This window comes from Salminus brasiliensis, chromosome 4 (assembly GCF_030463535.1).
Source record: "Salminus brasiliensis chromosome 4, fSalBra1.hap2, whole genome shotgun sequence".
NCBI lineage: Eukaryota > Metazoa > Chordata > Actinopteri > Characiformes > Bryconidae > Salminus > Salminus brasiliensis.
This window is the reverse complement of record NC_132881.1, coordinates 26,883,390-26,904,744: the sequence shown is the minus strand read 5'-3', so window position 1 is coordinate 26,904,744 and position 21,355 is coordinate 26,883,390. Positions and strand designations below refer to the sequence as shown.

General features: G+C 41.3%; 2 protein-coding genes across 3 annotated transcripts; one reads left to right on the top strand and one right to left on the bottom strand.

Annotated features, from left to right (window-relative positions):
* Positions 1–191: 191 nt before the first annotated feature.
* Positions 192–12,798, bottom strand: metap1 (methionyl aminopeptidase 1). 2 transcript variants are annotated; one of them, XM_072677781.1, is made up of 12 exons: positions 12,629–12,798; positions 10,606–10,657; positions 10,402–10,511; positions 10,252–10,312; positions 7,716–7,739; positions 5,031–5,122; positions 4,738–4,821; positions 3,078–3,216; positions 2,594–2,725; positions 2,298–2,441; positions 2,051–2,116; positions 192–1,338 (listed from the first exon to the last, which is right to left on the bottom strand). In XM_072677781.1, the coding sequence occupies exons 1-12, from the start codon at positions 12,740–12,742 to the stop codon at positions 1,172–1,174; spliced, it is 1,185 nt and encodes a 394-aa protein (XP_072533882.1). In that variant the 5' UTR covers positions 12,743–12,798; the 3' UTR covers positions 192–1,171. The 2 variants fall into 2 exon arrangements, with proteins under 2 accessions (XP_072533882.1, XP_072533883.1); XM_072677782.1 differs by lacking the exon at positions 7,716–7,739 and having other exon boundaries at positions 12,629–12,797.
* Positions 12,799–13,658: 860 nt separating this feature from the next.
* lrit3b (leucine-rich repeat, immunoglobulin-like and transmembrane domains 3b) lies at positions 13,659–18,528 on the top strand. Its single transcript, XM_072677186.1, has 5 exons — positions 13,659–13,783; positions 14,221–14,675; positions 16,804–17,109; positions 17,192–17,251; positions 18,064–18,528. Exons 1-5 carry the CDS (start codon positions 13,659–13,661, stop codon positions 18,423–18,425), a joined length of 1,308 nt encoding a protein of 435 aa, XP_072533287.1. The 3' UTR covers positions 18,426–18,528.
* Positions 18,529–21,355: the final 2,827 nt, after the last annotated feature.

The following is a 21,355-nucleotide window of genomic DNA, read 5'->3' as shown; positions in this document are numbered from 1 at the left end:
TTCAGCGGTTTGAAGTGGCTAGGTTACTACCTGCAAGTCATCTTACAGGAACCAGACACAGACACCATGCACACTTAAGTCATTTGGCATACCACATTTGAACGCTTTGTGTATCCGTTTGAGAACTACTGATCTATACCTATTTGTATTTGAGGGGGTGAAATACACACACAAAAAAACAGACAAAACAATTCACAAGGAAAATATGCTTTAATTCAGCTTGAATGCAGACCACTGAAATGATTTTGACTGTTTCAGACAGAGAGCACCAATAACCAAAAACCTGCCAACTTGCAGAACAGCTCTGTACCTGCCAATGCCTTAGCCAATCAAAAACAAATTAGACCTTTTCAACAGAGCGGCACAAAGCCAATGGGAGCTAGTCTCAAACTAAACGACAATCCCACGGTCACAGGACCCTGCCACAGACGTTGAACACATTTTTCACACATGATCATAGACAAAAAGGTCCCAAGAGAAAGGGTCTGATGCACGCTGGTATAATTTCTTGAATACATTGTTTGTCTTATTATAATTATCTTCAGAGGCACTCTTTTGTAAACAGGAGGCTGCGGCCAAAGATTATGCTCAGGATAAACCATGAAGGAAAAGAAACAGTTCTGTTTGGTTTCAACTGGAATGAGACTTTCACTCCTCAACATCCATACTCAAGACAGACACACACACACACACACACACACACACACACACACACACACACACACACACACACACACACACACACACACACACACACAGAGAAAACACCATTCAACCAGCACAGCACACAAACAAACCAAACAGGAGTACGCCAGTCTACATGCAAACACACACACACACACACACACACACACACACACACACACACACACACACACACACACACACACACACAGTGTGCACCAACAGAGTGGCAGCACTGCAAGCAGGTCAAAGGTCGGTGCCTTCCAGTCTGATCAGATCCAAGCTGAGTCATGTGACTGTTCAGATGACACATTCATAAATAAACAAATCTCCACTTCTCGCCCATTAAGACACTCCATTACCACGGCCTCTCGGCCAATCATCTCCTGCCCAACAGAGAACCACAGTGTGACTGGCTGATCGGTGATAGGGGCGGAGCGGATGTGTCCTCCACTGGGGGAAGGGCCCGTGTTCTCACCCCACCACTCTACATCTGCGTCAGGAAGTGAGCGCGGCCATCGTCATCAAGGCGACGTGTGAGAATGTCACAACCTGTTTCGGTCACCAGGAGTGTGTGTTCAAATTGGGCAGAGCGTTTACCATCTCGGGTAACTGCTGTCCAACCGTCAGGCCATGTATCGTCCTGCCAGCCACCTGCCAAAGGGATAATTAATTATAAAAAAACAGCAATACCCCCAAAAACACTAGGGCTAGGCTTTTCGTTTAGTTTGTTCTACCTGAAGTCGCATTCTGAATCGTTCCGTGACAGGTTTGGCACATGTGTACCCTAGATATTTCTCTGAACAGACTGATTGGGTCATGACAATTTCAGCCAACAAAGAAAACCCAGGCCATGCAAAGACATAGGTAGGTTTGCTATGAATTTATGGCAGAACAGGCACAGAAGAATGTGCGTATACTAGGAGAAATAGCTGCTATAGCTCACAAAATTGATGCTGGCAAGCTCTTCTTACACTAATGTGCTGTGCTTGGACATAAACATGCTCCACCACTTACAGGGTGGATTCAGTAAACAAGTCAGGCATTACTCATTCATTCATTAGTTCATTTTGCCCACCTTTTTCCAAAAGCTCTTCAGTAACCTTTGCAGAACCCTGATCTCTATCTATGATTTAATTTTATTTGGCTCCAATCAGAGTTCTTACATACACTGGTGCAACATAATTTGGTCTGCATAATAGCCACTTCTCACCCTAATATGCTGTGCATGGTCAACAGCAACTGTCACATTCAACCAAAGTCTCATAGGAATGTCAGGATGAATGGGTTATTTCACCCACCTGTTCTCCCAAAAACTCTTCAATAAACTATGCAGAACTACATTCTGTTTTGATTTGGCTCTTACCTTCGCATATCATGGGTTCAATGGTGAAGACATGACCAGGTTTCATCACCCCCACAGCTTTATTCTCTAAACAAAAGCAAAAGCAGAGCAGTACCAGGTCAAAACATGCAAACTGTGTGAGGAAAATTGAGATAAAAGCCTCAGAGAAACACCAACTGGCCTATACAACCTGCTATCGGTTCTCCACAAATTCACCATGTACGCAGGTCTGAATAAAGGTAGTATATGTAGGTGGATGGATTCTTACTTGCGTAATGCGGTACATTGGGTGCGGTGTGAAAGAGTTTGTGAATGCCATGGCCACAGTAACTCCGCACCACAGAGAATCCATTTGCCTGTGCATGTTTCTGGATGATGTTGCCCAACTCCCGGTAACGGACACCTGGCTTCACTGCAAGAAAAAAAAAAAAAAAAAAAAAAAAGCAGCAACACACCATCAGTGACAGTACAGCTGTGAAGTACTGCAGCTCAGCTCTGACCTCTAGAGGCTAGAAACACAGACAGCAGTTTTCCACAGATAAATTGTGAAGTATCAGTTCTCACCAGCATCAATAGCTTGCATTAGGCATTCATATGTGGTCTGCACCAGCCTCTTGGCACCTTCGTCCACTTCGCCCACAAAAAAGGTCTCGTTCAGATCTCCATGGTATCCGTTGTGGTAAACAGTAATGTCCACTGAAATAAGAAGTATGGTTTAACACATTTCTTTACACATGCCACAGCTTACACAGGACTGGGACTTGGAAGGTCACTCCGGTGTTATACAACAATAATTCCTGTAATTACTAATAACTGTACATCAACTCAACACACTTACTTGACCGTCCAAACTTACTTGACCGTGTTGCACAGCCACAAGTTTGCTCTAAATCAATCAGTATTTGTGTTCCTACAGACATTAGTGTGAACGTGTGGCTGTGGATGATGTGTGTGCCCTTCTTACAGTATAAATTTAGAGTAGCACCTTGCTTAAAGGCACTGTCTATTTTGGAAGACTGATGATTGTGGGAATATTATGTCTCTGTACCGTTAAGGATGTCACCGTCTTGTAGGGCACGGCGATCTGGTATGCCATGGCAGATGACCTCATTGACTGAAGTACAGCAGGACTTGGGAAAGTTGTAGTAGTTGAGGGGTGATGGATAGCAGTTTCGTGCAGTGCATGCCTTAAGAAGAGAAACAAATATTACACAGCTATCGGAGTACATACAGCTGTAGTCCCTATTGATTATTAGGGATGTCTCAAGCAAGTTTTTTTATGCCCAATCAGTACCTTAAAGCTGACTCTCAGCCAATACCGATCAAATCTGTGTTTCAATAAATAATACAGCCTCACAACTAAGGTAAGATGTGCAGTTTTTGTTTGGTAAAAAAAAAAAAAAAAAAAATGTAAGTACTAGTTTAGAACCAAAAAAAGGAGCTTGGTTCTCCTGCTAGTAGAACAGAGTATTTCCAGGATAGTTTTGTTTCTAACCGGGCGTAATTCAAAAGTAACATGGGGTGGGAATGGATATGATGAAATAAAATATCAACCATGTGGTTTTTACATTTAATGGAAGAGAGGTTTAAGCTATCCTGTCCAGACATTTTAACTAACAGACACTTACTGTTCTGGGTGCTGTTACTGCATCGTTTACTGCATTAGCAAGACTAATAGCCAAGCTAAAGTTGTTCTCTTACGCAAACGTTCTGTTCCACCTTAAATGATGCAGCAGTTACTTTCTGCTGTTGAAATGTACAAAATGTAACTGCTGCACTATTTATTGGAGAGTTAGAATTAGACGCCAATTCCAGTCTTGTTTTGACCGATGAACTGGTAAGGTATCAGCTCAGATAAAGCTTTTTATTGTTTTGTTCACAGACATAAGGTTTAAAAAGAGTATCCTCTCCTCTCTACCAGCAGCTGAGAATCAGTTTGTTAAGGGTGCCTAAAGGGAGCCAGAGGGCGCGCCGCTACAACAAAACTAAGCCAATTAAAAATGCCTGGATCAGATCGGGTCATCTGCATTGATTATATTAGGAACTCTGGGAGCAATTAATTATTTTGTTTTTAATAAAATAATCATTCATTCATATTCATATATATATATATATATATATATATATATATACACACACACACGAAAAAGTAGGCCTACATGACAAACTGTGCAGTTACAAACAAGTTACAAGTTTAATTAATTGATAAATTAAGCTGGAACTTGCACAATTTCTTTCCACTTCTCTAGATGGTTGCTGTATTGTGCTTCCCACTCCACATGATCTACATTTTGCTTTACAGCTGTCTAGTTCAAGGACAATAAGATGGGTCATTGCTTAGCAACCAGACAAGGCTTGCTAATGGCAAGTCTATGGGCTGAAACGGTTTACAAGGTTTACAAATGTTTAAAAGTACCAATATAAATCAGTACATAACATACAGAATCATATAAATACAGATACTGTGGGAACAAAACCTTAAACAAAACTCTTACAGAAGGATGAAAAATGCTTGCAATGGAAATTAATGTAATATTGTTCCAGGCAATTTGGACTCCATTGTGAAATTATAACAAAACAAAAGGGTCAACAGGTGTTTTAAAATTATGCAAAAAGGTGTTAAGTATTAAGGGATAAGATAAGATAATCCTTTATTAGTCCCACAGTGGGGAAATTCTCAATAGATAGAGAGCGGAGAAAGATTTTACCAGATGTACAGCATGATCAATCTCCTCTGTTGTCACTCCAGGTTTCACCATCATGGCTGCAATGTCAAGCACCTCTCGAGCCAGCTATAAAACGAATCACCCACTGGTCAGTGGACTCAAGACTGGAACCATTTAAGCATCATTACATGCTACCTCCACATTTGATATAATGTGGAACTCTTCATGCTGGTCCAAATGAGTCAATACATCAAACTATTGCCACTGTTAAACATTATGTTCTGAATGTCCGACACTACGAAAAAATGTTACACTATATATAAATATAAATTTACCCTGCAGACGACTCTCATGCCCTCGATTTCTTCAGCACCGAGGATCTTAATCTGGGACGTCCCTTTGAGCATCTGCTCCGTCTCAGACATCCCTAAACACCAAGAAACATCAGTCAGTCAGCATACAAATACACAGCATAACCATCTCACACACCTGCTTTAGAACTAGCTACACACACATACACACACACACTTACCCTGACTTTCTCAAACTGTCATCATAGCCTTTACATGAGCTACAACAAACCCAAATCACTTGGTTGCCACTCACTTTTCTTGTGATCCACCAGTCTCATCAAATACCTTTACAATGGCGATCAGAGTACCACCAGAGTAACTATACCAGCCATGCAAAAACAGACAGAGCCATGCTACTACACATTTACACTGTATTTCCCACCCACAATCTCTCACACACACACACAAACACAGACAGTAAACAAATGGCCACTTCTCTCAAAAACGTCTGTAAGACAAGACAGTAGGGCTGCAACGACTACTTGACAAAGCTGATAAATTGCTGACAACTATTATAATAGACGCTATAAAATTCGATTAGACAACAGCGGACGTGTTGTTTGCTTAAAAACACAAACGCTCCATCATGCTTTATTGTAACAGACTCCCAACTGTCCCAATTGGCACATTTGCGGTCCTCATTAGCGCATGCAAATTAGCCAATTAAAAAAATAATCACTAGTCTTCCCGATACAGTACATGCATAGGCTTTACTACAGCTGCACAATTAATCATGTTTATAATAAACAAAAAACATTAATCTATAACATATGCCTGCTGTTAGATTAATTAGATTGGCAGGACTGGGGAATGTAGTGTTGGGAGTCACGTTTTACATTAGCACAGGGCTGGGATCCAATGAGGGTGTTCTGCATGGGTTGAATGACAAATATAAAAAGCACAATTATATTGGTATCATATGTGCATATTTGCGATACTGCGCTAAAATATACTGCAGTATTTTGTTGTTTTTGCGATATATATAGTGGAATTTAAAAACAAGAGTTTTCACCAAAAGTCAACAATCCAACATGTCATGATATTAATAATTCCTGCCATGTTTCAAAGACTGGAGTAAAATAAATGATATTGAGCAGATACAGTTCATCTCTAGTAGAGGTCATGGAAAGTGAGAACAGTGTAATGCTAATCCAATGCTAATCCAGGCTGAACAAACGCCGACATTATGGGTGATGTGACAGACCCCAGTTCAGTTTTCTTAAACAGTGTCATAGTATTATGGTCATCATAAATGTTATAGTGCGTGTTTAATGTGATGCCCACTCTACCATTTCACGGTGATCTCAAATGTGTGCCCAGAAAGAAAAAGCTAGAAAAAAAGCCATTATTTTATTGGATACAGGCAGGTCCTGGCATGAAAATGTTTGAGAAACCCCTGCCTTAAAATGTAAGTTGTTAGCTAATTAGCAATAAGTCATGCTAAGCATAGCTCTTCCAAACGTTATGCATTTTAGGAGTTTTGTTGCCCCTGGGTTGGAATTAACTCGATTCATTGTTAACTCCACTTACCATATAGGAGCACTCTGTAGTCCATCCGTTTCTCTGCATACTTTATTACCCTCTTTTCAGCCTGTTCTTCAGTGGTCAGGACCCCACAGGACCGCCACATAGCATGTCTTTTTTGGGTGGTGGGCCATTCTCAGCACTGCAGCGACACACTGTGGTGAAGCATTAGTGTGTGTTGTGCTGGTTCGAGTGGATTAGACATAGCACTGCTGCTGGATGTAGAGACAGAAGACAGAAACTCTTCTGTTGCTGCAGTTCATGTTGGTCATCTTTAAGTCCTTCATCAGGAAGCATCAGGTCACAGGACAATGCCTATAGGAAACTGTTGGCTGGATATTTCTGGTTGATTGACTGTTTTCAGTCCAGCATTAACGCTGATGTGTTTAAAAACTCCAGCAGCACTGCTGTGTCTGATCCGCACCAGCACCACACACTAACACCCCACCATGTCAGTGCTACCCAAATAATACCTGCTCTGTGGTGGTCCTGACCATTGAAGAACAGGCAGAAAGGAGGTTAACAAAGTATGCAGAGAAACCGATGTACTACAGTCAGTAATTATAGAACTACAAAGGCTATATGGTAAGTGGCTCTGATTTAAGGAGCAGAGTTCATTCCAAACCAGGTATGGTCATAATACATAGTACATAAAAATGCGCCCACAGTTTAAGTTTAGCCCTTTGCACAATACTGAATGGTGCTTTTGCAATATTGCAGTCTTCTGCATCTGCTTAAAGTAGATGTTATCTAGATTCCTGTTTATGTGGCAGGGGAAAAACACACCCTCTAGGGTCACCCAAATGGGTCTTTACACCCATTCAGACCAAGTCTGTGCAAAACCACCACTCTGTCCCATATTTTTAAATCTCCTACTTTTGCAAACATCCAGACATTGTTGACATGCTGACTTGAAGGAGGACAGCACGGCTAAGGGAGCCTTTGGGACAGGCCCTTTGAATAATGATGGCACTGTGACAAGGGCAATGTAAGAGGAACCAGCAGAAGCTGAAATCAATCAATGGTTTGATTAGTCCATCAGTCGAGTAACAGCTAACAGATTCAACGATATAAGAAACGGCTAGTTGCAGCCCTACAACACAGCACCAGCCTGACGAACACACGGGGCGACGGGCCTCATACCTGCCAACAAGCCAACCTCTGCTGCTGCAGTGAGCAAGAGAAAAGCTTCAGACACACACGACACACACACTGATGCATATTCACTCCAACATCTGAACCACTCTCACTCAGTGTTCTCTCTTTCTCTCCCTCTCACACACTCACACACACAGCAGTGCTGTTAAACATACTTTCTCAGCAATGCACAGTATCGGCACACATACTGTATGAACCAGCCACACTGATGGACGTAAACGCACACAACCCGACCTACTGCACACATCTACTCTAATTTTACTCTAACTAAATGAATGGAAATCTAAACTGCCATTTGGACACTAATACACTAGAAGCCTGATGCTACTTGGCCAATTTCAGCTTTACTTACGGGCAGATTCAGCAGCTTCAGTTTAGGATGAAATAAAGCATTATTGCATGCAGTGAAATATGGGGTATACATTTCTATATGCTAGTGTTACATGCTATATTTGTGCTGAACAGAAACATTTCCTTTTGGAAAAAAAAATGGCCCACAATCAAAAACTGCAGTGATTGCATACTCGCTTACACTGCCACATCAGTCGTTACTGTTCCTTAAACCAATTTTTACTTTCGTGCCAAACAATAAAACTCGAAAGGGGTTGGTTTACCAGATGAGATTTAAGCTCCAAGACTATATTTTATCTTTAAAGGAAAATCTCCATGGTTCAGGACTAAGTCTGGCAAACTGGCCATAAATGCTGTACAGAAAACCCTAGTAACGCCCTGCTTGGTATGGGAGCTGACTCAAGTGATGATACAGTTTAGAGGGGAGAAACTGGGGTGCATATAGCCAAAACCTATATGGACCATTGTAGGGTTTGCATATTTTACTTACTACAATCAGCTAAGCTTAGAAAACTAAGAAGATAACAAAAGACGTTTTTGTATAAAAGGTAAGAATTAAGAACAACTCTGGTAATAAGAACTATTAGCACTGTGATTCAGCCCCACCAGAAATTTACTGCCTTTTATGATATTACAGGGGTATGTTTGTTTTATGTTTTGTTAATGTCATGGTCCATTACTGGATTCCTGTAAAGCTGCTACAATGTCAGCTGTAATAAAGCACTATACAAATTATTTAAAATTAAATGGGAATGCACTATTAAGTAATAGTACCATTACAAGTACTATTAAGTGACAAAAACATGCAGACAAAGTGTCAAGATTTGAAACACTAGCTCATGCAAACTGAAACGTTAACACTGTGAATAACCAATAGCTGATCTCTCCAGCGCCAGCCAGGAAACACCTTTCGTTCCCTGTTAATTTACCCAGCGTTATATCTACATTCTGTGGCACCCTTTTTATTCCCCCAAACTACTACACACAAAAAGGCAGCCAAGTCAAAAAGCTGCTTCTTTGTTCAACAGTTTCTTTTCTTGTAAATTTTGTCCAAGAGCATGATGTGAAAATCTAAAAAGGAATCTAGTTCAGGCTTGAAAGTAGTGATCTTGCAATATTCTCAGTATTTTGCAAAATCATCAGTAGTATTGATGTAGTGACAAACTGTTTCTAGATGTGAGAGAGCATCACACTTCAGTATTTCCAAAGACTTGTAGTGTATTTGTAGCATAACCATTCTATCTGCCCAAAACAAGAAAGGCCAATTATGCTCTCTGGGACACCTGGCCACGGATGGCTGTGGCATCTCCACATACTGAACCTGTGATTTTCCAATGCCACTCAGAAGCATCATGTTTTCACTATGTAAGAAAATGATTGTCTACACTTCTTTCTTAGGAATTGAAGGTACCATTACAATTGTCTTGTTTAATGCTAAATAACTGCAATTGTTTCGTTATATTTGTGCAGACTAAAGGTCTGCAGTCCAGCACCATGTGGTGATTTCCCTGTTCAAACACAGCCAATACAAGATATTTACTAGGTTTACAAGATGTGTTGGAACAGAGAAACCTTCCTTCAGGGCTGAAGCTGGAAACTCCTGCACTGAAGCATTCATATACTGTCCTATAGGGGAAACACACAAATCTCAAATCATGTTGATATACTTTAATTTAAGTGCACAGACAGGTTACAAAATAAAGGAAAAAGCTTATAGGAAGGTGCTTCCTGAAACATACAGCATGACGACTGAACACCCTGATCTGTAGCATGCATAAAATAGTCAGGCAAGAAGTGACTCTGAAAGGTGAATCATAGTTGGGGCTCAGACGGCAGCGAACAGTCGAACAGACTTCATAGCTGGCCAGTCTATCAGCAGGAACAGTGACTAAAGTGACATCCGCTTTTAGGTCAATGGGAAATATGCAAGTTAATAAGCTTGGAAATTGTGGTCACACACACCAACACACCAAGTGTGACACTCATGAACGAGCTGTTCCTCAGGTGACTCAATGTCAACACAATACATGATCAGCGAGACCAGTTTGTCTATAGAAACTTCACAGAAAGAGTGAAAATACACTTTACTAAAGCATATGTTTTTTCCTCTACTTTGTCCCCCATCTGTACACAACTGTGTTTGCCTTAACAAAATTTAATTCAACCTTACCCAGGGGATGGTCAGCATAGTCGGGTCTCTGAATGTTCCCAGGAACAAGTCGCATGGGTGTCTACAGACAAAAAAAAACCCAAGAGTTCAAGTCATCATTTTAGTTTAGAAGATTTTTTTTACATTTGTGTTCATATGCTTTGTCCATACCAGAGGGTAGTGAGGTCGCAGTTTGCCAGAGTATCGGTACCCAGGCCATGGGTCTGTGTTGACTTCCTTCTCTACACAGTTCTTTCCCTCATCTTTTGTTTTGTCTTCCTCTGTTCAAACACAGAAAAACAAAGTAAGGTTACATGTAGGGCCAAAAAATATATATAAGGGTTAGAATGAGGGGGGAAAAAAAAAAACACTCACTGGCTTTCTTGTGGAGCAGTTTGTGAGTACCCCAGCTGCCTTTGAAACAATCCTAAAACAAAGAGATTTCCAGTGAATTAGGGTAAAGAAAACAGGACACACTTAGCTAATTTCATTAACCGTGTGGAGCAGGGGGCTTGAATTTCAGCCCAGCAGTGCAGCACAGTTTGGCAGGCTAATGTCTCAAGCACACTTGATTCAATTCAGTTAAATTATCAGGTTGATGTGGGATGTTTTGGGGAAGAAAATCATCAAACTGTGACTTCAGAGATTCAGGACCAGAACTGATAACCTCTGGTACATTTACAGTACTCAATTTCCATTTCATTTACATTTAAGGTATTTAGCAGAGGCACTTATCCAGAACGACTTCACCGTTTACTCAGTGCTACACTGTTGTAGAAAATATCCTTAGCTAGTTTGGATAGACTAGAGGTATCTTTAGGATCCTAATCTGAGATGCTACTAAGCACAAAGTCTACATGAAGGCCACAATACTCAACACTGCACTTCGCCCAAGTACTCTCAGAAGAGATGGGTCTTCAGACGGCGTGTGAAGACCGCAAGCATCTGCTGTTTGGACACCCAGGGGAAGTTCATTCCACCACTTCGGTGCCAGGACAAACAAAAGGCTAAAAGTTTGTCTTTCATGGATCTTAAAGGATAGTGGGTCAAACCGAGCCATACTCAACACTTGAAGGGCTCTTGGTACTGACTGGCTTTTTACCCTTGCCATCAAGTATGGAGGGGCTGGTCCATTCTTGGCTTTCTAGGCCAGCGTCAGGGTTTTGAGTCTGATGAGGGCAGCAGCTATAGGAAGCCAGTTCATTTATTACCTAGTTAGATACTGTTGGAGATTATTATTCATCGCTCGGGTTCAGCAGAAGAGAAATCTTCAAGTTTCCCTGTTCAAACACTGCCAACACAAGTCATCTGTTAGTTTACTAGAAGCTTTAGAGCTGAGAAATCTCCCTGCAGGACTGAGGCTGGAAACTGGAGTCCCATCATGTTGATTTACCTCAATTTAAGTGCACAGACAGGATACAAAACAAAAGACAAAATATTATAGGCAGTTGCTTCCAGAAACATACATCATGCGTATTGAACAGTTAAGAAATAAAAACGTCGTACATTGGCAGTACTCTTTATCATTTAGCTACATTCATCGCTCGGGTTGGACAGTTAGCTAGCTAATACCCCTCTGGTGGTTAAAGACTCAGCAACAGGTGGTCGAAACGCAACACACGAAGACTAGCAAAACACCAGACAGGGGAATAATAAGCAAGCTACCTACTCTATTTTCACTCAGAAGGCTATTTTTTAGGACAATTTCTAACTATACTTGCTTTTCGACTTCGCTAGCTAACTAAATCCTACATTTCTACTACGAAGAGACGTTAGCTAGCCAGTGAGTCACAGCGCTACATCAAGTTTCATTCAATAACCTTACCACAACACTGCCCCTCACATGTAGCTAGCTAGCTATGTATGTAATGTTAAAGTTTGCCTCTTCACTAGCTAGCAAACTGATTTTATGGCAGCTACAGCTTTATTAATATCACGGCCACTAAATGAACGTGGTTGGTCATCCTGCGTCCATCAGGCTGGCTATCTTGACAGCTTGACTCCAAGCCAATGTCGTGCTCTGCCAATGCTGCTGCTGCTGCTGCTGCTGCTGCTGCTGCGCTAGCCGGCGGGGCTAACCTAGCCGTTCCCAAGCTAGCTAGCTAACTTAGCTAGCTAGCTACCTAAAATGCTGACGAGCATCCAAACGCCTATTGTCCGTATTAGCGAGCTATGCGATAAACCATCTGAACCATCCGAAAGACTGCAGCCGCTTCAAAATAACCACGTCAATGAGCTTAACTTCACACCAGGCAGTGCCGCTAACTTGGCGCTAGCTAAGAGCCTCGCTGAGCTCCGGTTACGAATGAGGGCAGTTCCAGCAGGCCTGCGCGGAGAGACAGCGTGCTCGCTCTTTTAACGTTACCACAAAAAGGCGTAGAGCTCCTGGGAAGGCTACCTGAGAGCAGAAATATGAGCCTTGTATCCCGAGTTTAATACAGGTAGGACACTGTAGTTTGGCTTCTTTGCTACAACCCTCCGTCTCACACTCGCGTGTGAGCACCGCCGCCATGCTTTCAGCAGGAGAAGGCCGGTAAAGGGCTGCAGTGGCAGCGATGATCACGTTGAGAGGGAGGGACCGCTGCTGCCTGACCATGTGTGTTTCCTTAAATGTCCACTATCTTCTGCTCACTTGGCTGCTGTATGGGTTTGTCTGGTTCGGAGGCTTTGGTACATTCTTGTGTGTGTTTGGGTTGATCATTTGCTGCTGATGTATAGATCATTTTAGTATATCATATTTCCCCCCCATTCATTCTGCAGCTTAATTACAGCCCTATACACAGTGACTGGTTTATTAGGTACACCTACCTTGAACCTACATTCATTAGCCATTCCATATTAGATACACTGAGGACTGGTCAGCACCCTTTTACCTTACCCAGCAATCGGACAAAGGTAACGGACAAAGTTGCCACTACTTCATTATCACTGCTATGCTGATAGTGGTCCTCTGGTTGTCAGTCTCCATTGATGGATGGGGTAGAGGGGTAGCACCACCAGTTGAACTACAGTCAATACCTTTACAATACCTTTAAACTTAACCTTTAAGAAATGGACATTGAAACCATTGAAACCAGTCTCACCAAGCAACTATATGTTTGCACATTGCACTTTATAAAGTCTTGTGTCGCACCGTGGTCCTGGAGGAGCATCGTTCTGCTCCACTCTATATCTCTAAACAGTTGAAACCTCAAATAAAAGCCTTTGGACTTGACTTGAGCTTCATAGAGTTAAGTGAACCTTGACTTCTGCCTGACTCTGTCCCTGTGTGTGTGTGTGTGTGTGAGACAGTGTTGATCTTCTCCTGGACAGAGTAATCCCGGCTAATCCCTGCAGCCTTTCTTGTGACCCATGGCAGAGTGTTTGGGAATGCCACACTTTTACTCAGGGGAGTGCAACTGCGTACTTAGGGCACCTGTCTCAGAGCCATGCACACGCTCTTGTGTGTTCATCTCCTGATGGGTTTGGCATTTGCTGTGCATGCACAGAATGCCACATGTCCGTCTTTGTGCACTTGTGCCTTCCATGGACGCAGCAATGAAAAGGGGCTCAGGTAGGTTGAAGTGGCAGTTCTGTTATCTCCTCTGCTCAGCTATTTGTTTATGATTCCTGCTCCTCTGTAGATTCTTCTTTTGCCTCCAGTGCTCCCATCAACACTCCTCCCCTCTCCTGTCTTCTCTTTCTCTGTGTATCTGTACAGAATTGTGCTTTATTCATATAGAAGAGATTGTTATGAGTCTTTGCCCTTACCCGGAGTTTTCCTTTCTTCTTCAGAGAACAGTGTTTGTGTCATTGTAAGCATGAGCTGACGGACAGATGTGCCTTTTTAATTTCATGTTTTACAGTCAGGTGTCCACAGCCAATAACCGTAGGTGTTGAGCATGGTCTGTAAAGCATTTAGGCAAATTAATCTCATTATGTAATTTGCCACTGCTTAACTGCATCAGTGACCACCAGTCAGTGTTCGTCTGTCACTGTTGTTTTCTTCAGGACTGTGCTGTGTAAGAATCCTTCCTTGACAGCCGTCCCGGTCAGCTTACCAACCGACACAGTGAAGTTCCGTCTGGAGCGCACCTCCGTCTCTCGAGTCCTCAGGGGAGCCTTTTCCACCCTGCCAAACCTTGTATACCTCTGGCTTACATACAACTCCATCGCCATCCTCCACCCACGGAGCTTTACAAACCTCACATCCCTCCACGAGCTGCGTTTGGATGGGAATCTTCTGTCCACTTTCCCTTGGGAAGCCCTGAAGGACACACCCCGCCTCCGGACACTCGGCCTGCACAACAACCGCCTGTCACGAGTCCCTCCGCAGGCCGCACGTTACCTTGGCAACATCACCTACCTGGACCTGTCCAGCAACAGGCTGAGTACGCTGCCAAACGAACTGACCACTCTCTGGCCCCTCACCACGCAAAGTGAACCGCAGCGCTCCATGGTATTGGGTAAGGCAGACTCACTGGGGCATCAGAACGGGAGGCCCCAAGATCCCTAGTTCAACAGAACAAATTTAAATTAGTGGCCTAACTAAAAAAAAAAAAAGGCTGAGAACACATCCCTGAAGTGAAGAGGGCCTCCTTTGTCCCACAAATAGTCATCTGCACCATCACTAGTGTACTAGATTTAAGAATAGGTAATAATGATTTATTTGAGCATACAGGACAGTAAAATACACCCTTCTCCTATAACTCAGACGTAATATTTTGGGAGGTGGGCCCATAGAGACACGGATGGCCCAGAAGGGCCCTGCACCATACAGTCAACAGCAGATGTCTTATTAGTGGTGTTTGGCAGGCACGGATTTACAACCGGTATCATGATACCGCCTGATTTTGTAAGAGTAATCATAAAAGTATGCTCCACACACTGATCAAATATTACAGAGGCAAACTTCAAAAGAGGTGTAAAATTTAATCTAGTTGAAATGACTGGGGCAAACACATTATGAGCATGATATAGCCATATTGGTTCTATTTGCACCTCAGGAAACTGGCTCAAAAACACAGACACATACCATAAATCAGTCAACAGGTTTTAATCACATAATTTATCCCCTTAAAATGCTCACTCCACCTGGTGGTAATAATGTTAATCAGATTTGTTATGTTTAGCTGTATAAAAAACTTACCATATGCTATCGTATGTGTGTGTGTGTGTGTGTGTGTGTGTTTTAATGCTATTTCAAAGTATTTCACTTATTAATGAATTCATTTATGTATCATTTTGGTTTAGACAAAGATAGTCTTTTATTATTAAGTCTTTATTGTAGTCCTTAACTTCATTTCAGTGGAACAAGGAAGTAAATCACTCCTAATATTAAAGTATCAGTGTTAAAAGTAATTACAAACACACTGTGAATCAGTTGGTTAATTTTGAAACTTCTAATGATTCTAATGGTGGTTTTTTTGCTTCTGCCTGAAATGAATTCCATGTGTGGAAGATTTTTTTCAACTGTAACCCTATGTTTGGGGCACAGTGTTTTCTAATCACCCTCTCAATCCCCAAATTACAGTTCATTACAAGTTGTAATGACTTTAGATGCATGCCCAGATATTTCTATGAGTAAGCACAGGAAAATGCATACTTACAGGTGCAGATCAGTCATGTCCTATATTGAGGTCTCTGGAGTCTCTGGACTAATTCTTGGACTCTGTCATGTCTATCATCACCAATAAAGTTTCTCTTTTTATCAGCTCTATGTCATCCAGCATACTGCAGGCATACACCTCAGATAGTACAGTGAGGGCAATGTTAACTATTTTTATAGTTTTAATATAAACTATACATAATATATTTTGTTTTAAAAGTAATTACTGTTTTGTTAAACAATAAACCAATAATTAAAACATTTCTTATTTGTTTTACCCTAAAAAGCAGTTTCAGAGTAATTATGATGCTACACTGACTTGATGGAGTAATCCATGGGGGCAGCGGTTATTATTGATGACAGGGTTGTGGGTTCAGACTATTATTGATGACAGGGTTGTGGGTTCGATACCCAGGCTCGGCAAGCTGCCACTGTTGGACCCTTGAGCAAGGCCCTTCATCTTCTCTGCTCCCTGGGCGCCGCAGCAATGGCTGCCCACCGCACCGGGCACGTGTGCTCACTGTCCACTGTGTGTGTTTCACTGGTGTGTATGTGTGTGTTCACTGCACTGTGAAGTCTCTTTTGAGTGAAAGTGAGTTACACTCCCCACCTGTAGGGGGAGCCCAGGAGCAAATAAAACATTCATGCTTAAACATGAAATTAAGAGTATCTCATGTAGCTCCCCTTTTCATTCAACACAATCTAACATAATCTGAGACAGAGATGGGCCAAAAGGCTGCATAAATATTTAAGTACAATCTGAAACTCAGCAGGACTGCTGCCGCTCTCAAATTGCATCAAATTACACTGTGAAAAGCCAGGTATATTCTTTCCTTTTGCTCTCTGTTTTTAAACAGAAGCTTCTCAACTCCGTCTCACCTTTATTAAAGCTGTCAGTGTTTCTAGGATTAGTCTGATTTTCATTCTTCCCAGGAATTAATTTTGGCTACGTATGTAATTTATCCTCCCTTGCCTTTCTCTTTCAGGCCTGCAGGACAACCCCTGGCTTTGTGACTGCAGACTGTCTGTTTTGCTGGACATCAGCAAGGCCCCAGAATCCTCTCTTGTACTGCTGGATCGGTTCCTGACATGTATTGGGCCTCCGAACCTGGCTGGAGTTCCCTTTCAGAGCGTCGATCTGCCCCGCTGCCGCCGGCCTTCGGTGCTGACCTCTGCCACAAAGGTCACAACCTTACTGGGGAGTAATGTCCTGCTGCGCTGTGATGCCAGAGGATACCCTACCCCCGCTCTCATCTGGATCAAATCAGCTAGACCTAACCTCTATAACACAGGTCTCTGCCCACACACATTCTCACACACATGCTGGGAGTATTGTGTTTTATTGCTGACTAAGTGCGTGTTTTTCATTTGCAGCTTGTTGCAGGCAGATTGAGAGCGTTGAAAATGAGAAGCTACCAAGAAAACTGCCAAGCTGTGAGTAATCAGCATGCCTGATGGAGTTGTATGATATGGAATTAGAATTATGGGTTATTATAACCCCCTTAAGTTGGGTCTAATTCCATACCACAATGCAATTTTACAGTGTTGTGTTAAATGGCAACTGATGTATTTAGCTGGTAAATGAGAAAATTGAATTATTGGTGGTCCAGTTTTGGTCCAGAATTACAGTAGATGATTAAACTGATGATTAATATATATTAATATATATGACCTACTGCATATGTACTCACTTGTGGATAAAACATTTCCTTTGTTTAAATAAAAAAAAATGATAGGGTGCACCCTTAAAAAGAGACATACATAAGATCATGACAACTCCATTTGAATGCTTCAGTGGCTGGTTAAAAGTTTATTCTCTGTGAGTCTAGTATTATTACAAGTAAAAAAAAAACACTTTTTCAGTACTATGTAGGATTTCTTTTTGCAGAGAAAAATGGACACACACACTCACACACACACACACACACACACACACACACACACACACACACACACACACACACACCACTTCTGAATACCAGTGTTACATTCACCTACTGCTCCAACGGGTCAGTTATGATTTCAGGTTTCAGGTCAGATTTTGGGTTGTCATATCAGCCCAGAGATTCCATATCAGTGTACATATTTTTATTTTTTCATTACCAATGAGGCATACATATGGCACGTCTGTCAGGCCAAAGACTTACATAGTCTATTATACAGATGAAGTGTCCCGGAAATGTCTGACAAGTTTCATAGCTTCTGTGTGCTCACGTCTTCCTCTGTGCGGCTCCTTCTGTGTGCAGTTGTGCAGGAATCGCCTCGAATAGGATTGCGGTGGTCTGTGATCAGTCTGAATGGAATATCGTATAAGGATGCTGGAGAGTACCGCTGCAGAGCTCAGAACATGGCCGGGACATCAGAGGCCATCATCAGTCTGAATGTGGTTGGAGTCATTCATGGAAATTTAGATTCCAAAAAAACAGCCACACCTAAATCTCAAACCTCAAAGCTGCCCCCCTCTGAGAAGAAACCCAGCCAACGACTCAAAATGACCCCCAGCTTATTCCCTAAAAACGTCACTGCAGGCCTCCTCTCCCCTCCTAAGAGAATCCTAACAACCTCTAAAGCCAGCAGGGACAAGATGAAGAGAGACAGGACTGGGTAGGCCGAGCCTGCCTCAAAGCTGATTATCCACACCACACAGGCCAAGCAGCTCACATCCAATTCCAGTCAAATCCAACAGAGCCAAACCACGCTTCACCTTAAAATCATCTGAATTATTTGCTTGTTTTGCTCGAAATAAATCCTTCTTAAGGACATGGTTGTATTTATGAGCACTGTGGGTTAACTGGTTCATTTTATTCACATACCTGACACGCAATGACCTCTAGAGGGCATCCATTAGCTTATCAAAGAAATTATTGAATTTATTACTGTTTGTACAGTGACAATACAAAATAACAATTGCTGCATAAGTAGATATGAGCTTCCAGTTATAACATTAGATAACACATTTCCACAGAACTGTAGCCAAATCATTTTAACATAACATTTTTTAAGGACAAAATAAGTTAAAGACTTATGTTGACATATGTTTCTTCTATGACATAACTTTTTGTGCCTACATTTTGATGAAAGTGAAAAATGTAGCTAATTGCTGGTCCAGTTACAGTACCGTTAAAATGCACTTAAATATTTTCTCCTTTTATTTCTTTCATAAATAGAATCATGGTCAGTATCATTTGCCTTTCTTATAAAAAATGCAAAAAAGAAACTCTTTAATGTCTAAGTGAAAACAAGTAAATAAAATATATAATGTAAAATAAGTGACTGCATGAATTATCCCCCCCCCCCTAACGTGAGTGACCCAATTCAATGGAGGTACAGACAGTTTGTGCTTATAGTTTCAGAATTAGTAAAATGGAGATGAGACTTGAGAATAAATCTCAAGTGATTAGACTTGTGTGGAAGGTCGTCACTGGTTAATCAGTATTTCTGGCTACAAATACACTATTAAAACAAAAGAACACTTAGTGCAACTCAGGGAAAAGGGTACTGAAGAGAATAAGATTAAAATAAAAAACGGTATCACTCTTGATACACTGTAATCATCATCAATCAGTTTTGCCAAAAATTCTTCAAACTCCCATTTGTTAGTTCTGCAGCTTAGTTCAATAATTTTGAGCCAACTCACCTTCATAAGAAAACCTTGTAAAATAAGCTGCAGCAAAAAATTCTTAAGTATTCAGTAAGATGTTTAGTCTGTGTTTCTACTCCTCAATTTGTTTACTGTTTATTCCAATCGGCAGGTTCAAGCCTCCCCCATCACATGACATTCCCAGATTTCCAATTACCTATGAACTTTTCTCCTCACACTTGATGCACAGGCAGTTAGACTGTTGTACCACTCCAGAACTGTGAAATTACATTACATATAAACACAGTATTTAGTGAGTATATTTACCTTTACAGATATTTACATGGATTCGCAGCTCTAGGGCAGCACAGCCATCACGTGACCATGTCAAGTGATAGAACACCATGAGTTAAAATCCCAACACCACCACCCACATGGTCAGGAGTGATCAGCAATTTCTGCCTAACTTAATTGTATGTATTATTGATCGAACTGAGATGCAGAACTAACCAATTGTGAGGTAGGAGACCTAAACCAAGTTGAGTTAACTCAAAAAACACTATGATCAGTTACTTTATCATTTATTGTCTTATTCTTTATTTTTATGTCCAAAATGTTAAGTACAATTAGGATAAATAAAGTAGGATTTAATGTGCAGGAAAAGGCTACAATTAAGTTTGTTTTTTACTTGTATGTAATTAACTTCAATATAATTCGAACTCATGTGCCCGAAGCGTCTGTAGGCCCTCAGTATTTAAAGGGTACCTTTCTTCATAGGTAGACACACTAAGGACATAATTATACAGTAATTGGCCATTGATTATAGCGTCATTTCAAATGTAGGCTACCATATTTATAGCTTGCAAACTGTTTTTTTCTTCCAACAACATATTTCATGCACAGGTATCCCTTAACTGTGCCCTCTGAGCTCACATTCCATCCTTTAATTATCAGTCGTTGGACATCCGAGAATTGCAGTGACTGCAGCTACAAACTAGACTGTCTCAGTGCTGCACTGAGCTAAATGCTAAATTCAGTTAGTTTGACTTCAGTCAGTTTGGCACTGCTCAGTGCCCACTGTCTTCTTTCTCTGACTGTCATTTTTCTGCCCTGTCAGATCGTGAAGAGTAAAGGTGAGAATTATATAATCTAGCTCTACCGAGGTAGCTATCTCTTCTCCACATCTAAGCCCTCCTATAAAGATCCAAAGATTGATTATAAAAACAGTAAAGATAGATTTCAACATACAGTTATGGAAAACAATAATCATAAATAATCTTGCTTTGTAATGTGTGTGTTCATTAACAAAACGAAGATAAACCACAAGATCAGAAGATTTAAAATTCATTTGTTCACAGTTGTGTGTGCGTGTGTCCTAGTTGCACTGTAATAAATTTGAAGACTTGGTGGTGTAACTGATTACACAGCATGTTGTAAGTTTTGCTGTCATAAATTCTCACATTTAACTCCTAGTTCATAATTTTTTGTTCTAAATCACAGTTTGGTCAACTGTTAGAGTTGATCCGACTCAAAAGCATCAGTAAATGAGCTACAGTTGAAAATACTATAATAATGTAAGATGTTTAGTCTATGCACATTTCTGTCTCCTAGAAAGAACAGAAAGCTAAATTTACTCAGAACTGCAATTACAGTAGTGTAACAGCTCTCTCACAGCTCTAGAGTGACACAACAGTCTAACTGCTGCTCATCCTGTGAGAAGAGATCATAAGTTCAAATCCCAGCAAGGACTCAGTGCTCCTAGTCTTGGGGCGTCATGTGGAAGGTGAAGTGAAGGTGAGGATGGGAATAAACAGTAAACAAATTGAGGGGAGGAACTAAAATGCTCAACCTAAACTGTATCATTGAGCAAACTGAGATGTATAACTGAAAAATGTGAGTTTTGTTTTAAAGATTTAAAGATTTAAGTTACTATTTTTAGAAGCATCTTTATACACTTT